General features: G+C 31.7%; 1 protein-coding gene across 3 annotated transcripts in view; it reads right to left on the reverse strand.

Moving 5' to 3' along the window:
- LOC139491370 (serine/arginine repetitive matrix protein 1-like) overlaps positions 1–5,552 on the reverse strand; it is a 29,728-nt gene extending 24,176 nt beyond the window's left edge. Inside the window, exons 1-3 of one of the 3 annotated variants that reach the window (XM_071279009.1) lie at positions 5,443–5,552; positions 2,065–2,154; positions 777–902 (exon numbers count right to left, since the gene is read on the reverse strand). In XM_071279009.1, coding sequence (XP_071135110.1) covers positions 777–902; positions 2,065–2,154; positions 5,443–5,466 — 240 coding nt within the window. In that variant the 5' untranslated portion in view covers positions 5,467–5,552. Of the gene's footprint in view, positions 1–776; positions 903–2,064; positions 2,155–5,248 lie in introns of all 3 variants that reach the window. The other 2 variants (XM_071279008.1, XM_071279010.1) reach the window with 2 other exon arrangements.
- Between the last annotated feature and the right edge of the window lie 2,046 nt (positions 5,553–7,598).

Raw genomic sequence — 7,598 nt, forward strand, 5'->3', positions numbered from 1 at the left:
ATGTGTACTAAGTTTCAAGTTGATTGGACTTAAACTTCATCAAAAAGTACCTTGACCAAAAACTTTAACCTGAAGTGGGACAGACGGACAGACAAACGAACGCACAGACCAGAAAACATAATGCCCCTCTTCTATCGTAGGTGGGGTATAAAACAACATCAGTTTCTCAATTTTTTTTAAATAACTTAATAGGTAATTTATGCTATATGTCAAGGAAGTTCATATGACATCTTTAAGATGTGTGGATATTAAATGTTGAGGGGAAAAAGATAAATACGAACAAATTAAATGAACTATGAAATAAATTCTCTACATATCATCACTTAATGGTCTATGTTTTTTCTGTCAAAAGTAATCGTATAATTCAGTCCGTCAAAAACAAGATCTGTTCACAGAAGCCAAAAGGTCAAATTTTCATAAAATGAGGGTTAAATAAAGAAAACATTATCAATGGTTGAAGGTTAAGTCTTATCAACAATGGATGCCAAATGAAAGCAGAGCATTCAGCCAGGTGAGCTTAAAAACATGTTACAAAGATTTACATACATAACATGAAAACTTATTGTACTCTGACTACGGAAAAATTTCAAAAACTACATATTGCATACAGTATAAATAAGAAAAAATACAGACAAAACAAAGACCCTGTGGCTTTATCACCTAATTAGAACATTTACCTTACCTACCAATTATTAATTCTAACATAGACAAATGAAATCAAAACAAATTGTTTAAGTAGTAAAGCCATTTCGAAATTATCAGTATGCAAAAATTACCCTAGATTCTTCCAGCTGATTGTAAACAAATTCAACTACAACATCATCCTCAATGCCTAATAATTCTGTAACTCTTTTTGCAATCCATGGTTTTATGCTGTCTACATTTATTTTTGACATATCAACCTGAAAATAAATGTTAATATTTAAGTTACATTTTCCAGTACAGTAAACATTTAACATCTCATCTGCTTACAAAAAAGTCCTTATTTTTGAGAGAATACACTGGATTTATTACTAGATTTATTTCACTTGACTGGGTGGAGTTTGACATATCAACCTGAAAATAAATGTTAATATTTAAGTTACATTTTCCAGTACAGTAAACATGTAACATCTCATCTGCTTACAAAAAAGTCCTTATTTTTGAGAGAATACACTGGATTTATTACAAGATTTATTTCACTTGACTGGGTGGAGTTTAAGAAGTTTGCTTGGTTAAGACCATTCAATCTATAGACAGGAGTTTTGGGATAAACTCATCAATGAAGTCAGGGTTCTCACTAGGAATTTCTCATGGTGAGTCCTGGGACTCATCACTTTTAGAAATGGTGAGTCCCAAAAGATTTTGATGAGTCCAGGATGCATGTAATTTTTTGTGTCATAATATAATGAAATAGGACGAAATACAACTTAAACGATACATGTTAGGTTGGTAGTTTTTATTATATCAATAAAAATTATGAACTCTTAAGGTGGTACCTAACACTACAGGGAGATAACTCTGTAAAATCAGCTAAACGTTTTAATTATGTTGTGTTGTTAAGGGCTTATTAAGCTTCTCAATGATCAAATTTAGTGTTTGTCAAACTGCTATATGACCATGATGACCAGTGTAATTTTTCTGATAAAACGGTTGGTTCAATTTTTTTGAAAATTATATATTTTTTGTCAAAGGGTTAAAGTAAATACTTTGACAAAATTTTATGAAATTAAACGAGCCAAATTAATTTAATTAAAGGTGTTAAGTACCACCTTAACAATGTTTAATAGTTATTGTTCAAAATATATACATGAAACAGACTTCTTTCTGGGTCTGTCATATTCTAGGTTATATTTTACATGACCTGTGGATTTAATAGGTTTAATCTATTTATGCTAACAACAATTTAAATGGTCTACGAACTTGGAAGTACATATCTTCGAAATCAACAAAAGGTGTACCATCAAAAATTACATGAAACTGCAATATATGGCTGTTTCAGTGTCATTGAATAAAACAAGTACAATTTCAAAATTCGCTCACTACCATACCTTCATCAGGAACTCAAGTAAACGAAATATGTACCTTAGATTCTAGAGCATCAGCAAATCTCATCTGTTTCATTAACTTCTTCTTCTTGTCAGAGAATCTGTTATCCTGGTCGGCACTTGTGCCCTGAAGTAAAAAAAAAAAACCCTTCCATTAATACTTCTTTATTCCATGGTTAATTAAACATTGATGAGACCAAGCGTAACAAATGTTGTACAACTGCAATCTTCTGTAGATTTTTAAAAACAATTTGTTTTAACATCTTAAGTTCATAAATTCAACTAGTGGACCAAACCATTTCAAACTTATATGTAAACACATTCTTTGGGTTAAACAAATTTTTTATTCATCTGTACAATTTACATTAACGTTCGCCTATCCTGTGATTAATTGCATCATCTATTTTTGATACTCTTGAATCATTATCATTAATTCAATATACAGTAAAACTGTATAAACCGGCCGGCTACGGGACTATGAAAAAGGATTGGTTTGGACAGTAAGCTGGTTTATTCAGGTTTCCGTTTTTACTAGAGGTAAATGACTTGTGACATCCCATATATTGCATGTAAAAGTTCTGTCAGATTGTAAACTACATAAAAATGTATAGACTGATAAATTAAAATACAAAACGCAATAACTTTGTATGATCCTTGTTTTGAATCTTCATCATGTTCATATTCATTGGCTGTAAAAAAAAATTGAAGCTGTTTGGTCCTAGAATTTAACAAACATAATATTTCAACATGTTCAACCAAGGATACAGAATTTTTTTTACCTAATTTTGGTCATTTTCATATAACTTAAAAGTTGATGTCCCTTTTCAAAAACAGATTGTCAAAATCTCATTACTGCATGAGTATGCTCATACTCTTTGCATCAACAAACTCATTTCACTGTTGCATCGCATTTACTTCATGATTTATTCTATCTTTTTTCGTAAAATCAATCAAGAGCAGTTAAGGGAAGGCTGCACTTTAAAAATAAAACGATTTTAATGACTCAAACCATAATTTTCTCAGTCATCGCTTACGTTTCTTTCAATTCTGAAGTTGAAATTCAAACCGGAAGTAATGCGACAATACTTAAACAAACAATTCTGCACTCATTTCTGGGATTAGTTTTGTTTATCAAATTCACAGGATATCATTGGCTTTTTAATATCAAATACCTTTAATAGTGTAAGAATATTAATGAAAATAGTTGTACTTGCTTTATTTAGCATGAAATCATTTTAAATTTACAATTTTGTGTCTAATCTGCAGAAGAGAATTTCAAGCATGCGTATTACATAGTAAACAAAGCATGTGTGTTAGTAGTGAAAAAATACTTTTTTCTACGTAAATTAAATCAAATTTTAATTAATTTTAAATAATAATTGACAATTGATGTAATTGAATAATGAAGACAGTTGGTATAGAATTTTAATTTCTTTGTATAATATTAGTTTAGAGCTTGTGATTAATAGCCGGGTGTGAATTAAGGTAAAGAGATTATCGATCATTAGCCAATAGCTCCCAGAGGCATTAATATAGTTATTAGGATTGTAAAATTGCTCTCGGGGCTGTAAAAATCATACATGTATATACAGGCCAACAGAATCTAAATAAAAATTTTCAAAAATTGAGCTCTGGGCCTGTAGATTTAACAGTTCATCGTGAAGACTGTGCTGTCTAAAAACTTTCCTAAATACTTTTGTTTTTCTGTACTCATAGTAGATTTTGGGGTGTAATAACAACCATTTGTAACCGGAGAGCACGAATTTCATTACAAAATTGCTTGTCTCCACAGGGACTCGAACCCGGAACCTCTGTGTTACAAGGCAGCGCATAAACCGACTGAGCTAAAGAAGTACTTCCTTAGCTCAACCGCTTACGGCTGACTAAGTATCTACCAAATGTTCTAAGGGAAGCAATCCAGTCACACTTCCCCCACCTCAAGAGTCATCATACCATTATGACTCTCACACAAGCATACCCTAGCTAGAATTCCTCTCTAACTACCGTGGGTTTTTTAGTTGGGCGCCAATGTAACCGGAGAGCACGAATTTCATTACAAAATTGCTTGTATCCACCGAGACCTCTGTGTTATAAGGCAGCGTGTACACTGACTGAGCTAAAGAAGTACTTCCTTAGCTCAACCGCTTACGGCTGACTAAGTATCTACCAAATGTTCTAAGGGAAGCAATCCCGTCACACATATTTTTATTCCTACAGATGAACCCTAAGGTTTGATGCATTGTCAAGAAACTTTTTTTCACTTTGAACCAGCAGCTTTTACACTTAAAAAGAATTGATTAGAAAACATATCCGCCTATCAGAAGCCTTTAAAATGCCTTTGCAATAATTTGTCCCTATAGTCGCCGTCAGCTGAAATTCGTAGCGGTTATCGGTAAAAATAATCTAAACTATCAATCGCGTTCACTCAAGATATAGTTTTTCACATTCCATTCATAAATCGCATAAAGAAAAACCACTACTGACCTACCTTTTAAGTGATCACACTGTAATAATCCTGACCTTCACTTTTTCATAGACGATTTTGAATGGTGAAATCAGCCATTGTTTTTACCGGAAGTGTTTCCGTGGAGTTCAATTTCATAAAATTTGCATAAAGCGCGGGAAACCTTATCACATCAATGAAAGGAACATTTCAGGAATCTGCGTACAGTGACGAATGTCATATGTAAACAAATGATCCTCATAGAAACGAAGATGGCGGAATTACAATGGAAAATATTCTGGAAAATGTGAAGGTCAGGATTATTACAGTGTGATCACTTAAAAGGTAGGTCAGTAGTGGTTTTTCTTTATGCGATTTATGAATGGAATATGAAAAACTATATCTTGAGTGAACGCGATTGATAGTTTAGATTATTTTTACCGATAACCGCTACGAATTTCAGCTGACGGCGACTATAGATCTTTCTTAGGGATTCCAAATTGTCGCAATTCAGAAAATCGCTCGATGCAGAATTTTAAAAGAATGGATTTACCTTGAAAATAAAGCAGGACTATGGGAATATTTACTAGCTTTCCAATACAATCAAGAAATGTATGCAAAGTTTATAATATTAGATCTGTTTCTGTGATTTATTTTCAGTTTACCATGTTTACTTTCGTTTTAGAAATCAGTGATAAGTACTTGGCATTTTCAGGTAAATATGCAAACAGTCCTATTAATTTTTGATAAATAATATCTGGGTGGTTTTTATTCTGACCTTGTATGACGAAGAAGTAAATGGCAGTGACATTTTTTTCTATATTTTGTGTCGCTAGTTGGTCGATCGGCAGCTACCGTCTGGTTGTTTGTAGCAAGCTCAATGTGTAAGATTAACCCCCTTGACTTTAGATGTGTGCATATACGCTGATGATTGAATGAAGCTTAAAACAGTTCTTGGTGCTAAGTCGAGACCTTGAAAAAGCCGGCGTCTGTCATGTTTAAACTTTGGTGCACGTTTCAGTGTTCAACAAGATGGACGCAACTTTATCCCAGAGTGCATTGTTTACGGAAGTACTTTAAAGCGTCCAAAAACATATATATAAAATACGTACTACAATTTCCGAGTATGGTCCATTAATATATTTTGTCCGGGAAGTTTTACACTCCTACCTAGGAGTCTACTCCCGTATTCGGAAGAAGAAGAAGAAGAAGTATAATACAAGGGTCCTCATTAATGAAATATATCGTTAACTCAGTTAAAATTAAATAAAGCAATGGTAAATTAGGGTAGATTGGTAAAATTGTAATGAAAACCTTCAATCTGGAATTATGAGGACTTGATTTCTTGTACAGGAATTTTATCTAAAAAAATCACATTTCACAATCTTTTTTTTACAGTGGAATACAGTTTTGTATTCAATAACATATTAAAAACTAACATATTTTGGAAATATACCTTTATTATTCTTTTTTCATCTTGTGAACATTCATAATATTGTTCAATAATTACATCTAATGATGTAATAAGAATGAATTTTGATTTGTTAATCTCTAGCTAGAAACAGACATATCTGGTACGTGTCAAACAGCCTTTTTGGCTACCATTAGCGTCAAATTGGTAAAAATCTCACTGTGATTTATACAATATCCTTATAATCATTCGTCACAGGTCTCAAATAACAATCTTTTACCATTATTTTTTTTTAAAATAAAGGTAACTCGGCGTGTCCATATTTTTTTTATCGTCTATAGTGTAAATTTAATCGTCATGCACCAAAAGTTACTGTTAACCTCAATTTCACCATTATTTGTCATGAAGGTACCCCAATTCAATCCTCACATAAGACACATGAAGATATAGATTCTACCATAATAATAAAAATGATTCAAGTGTAATATGATTATGAGCATTGAACAAGAGCTTTTAAAATAATTTTGTCTTCCTGTACATATTTTTTCAGACTGTACCATACTATGATCTAGAACTATCACACATATGTCTTAATTAATTTTAACATGTTTAATATAATTCGAATGAACCATTATTATCTGTTAATTATGTTATAAGTATTAAACTATATTGTAATTATAAAATATGTCCTTGAAAAGGCACCAACAATAGCGCTTTTTTATTTTTCTGTTTTCTTCATAAATATGTTTTATGTAACTTAAGTTTGCTTTTCTTTTTTAGTGTCTGTGACCTTGATTAGAGTTGAAAATATTGAACCCAAATCAAGTCATAATCTTTTCTTTAAATGTGATCCAAGTAAAACATTTCCATTATGTCCTTATATAAAAGTTTGTTTTTTATTTTCCAACAAAATGAATGTTCTCAAATTACCATTATTTATAATTTGAAAACATAGAACTTTCCAAAAGTAATTTGGATATATTTTTAATATCTGAAACATTACTTGACATCAGAATCACAGTTTGAACCTTCTCTCAATAAATATGAACACATATACACCCTTTTTAGATTTAAATCCTATATATGTATGGTTTTCCAGCTTAATAATCACCTAGAAACATGTTCAACTGACTGAAAAACAGCCTTAAAAATATAATACTGGTACCCTTACTCTGCAGAATTCACCATTTCAGAATCTAGTGCATTGGAGGTGAAATGTACACCAAAATATTTCAATTGGTTTAGGAATAAAATAACATTGAGTCATTGGCCAAAATCCATTGTTCTTACACCAAAATCTCAAGAATAATCGCTTTACCCATAGGTCTTTAGTTTCAAAAATGGCAAATTGGAAATGATTATATTATTGAGGTAAATGTAAGTGACCTATTGCTTCATTTATATTAATTAAGAAACTGACATTAGCCTCACACCTTACTACATAAATTGTATCAATTAGCCTTGAAATTATCTGTGACTATAACTATTATAACAGGGTGCTAAAATATCCCAAAAAATAGAAAATTAAATGGGCAAACAATGTATTGTTTCATTTGTTTTTTACCGACCGTGCATGGGCTGAAAAGCCAGTCAAGGTCGTTAAACACTTCCATATATATATCATTTGTTTTGTGTTTTGTCACTTTGTGTTGAATGTATTGTGTTTTGTTTTTTAGGTGGAGCGACTAGAGTTCATCTATGGTCAGTTACATCAATT

This window comes from Mytilus edulis, chromosome 10 (assembly GCF_963676685.1).
Source record: "Mytilus edulis chromosome 10, xbMytEdul2.2, whole genome shotgun sequence".
Taxonomy (NCBI): Eukaryota; Metazoa; Mollusca; class Bivalvia; order Mytilida; family Mytilidae; genus Mytilus; species Mytilus edulis.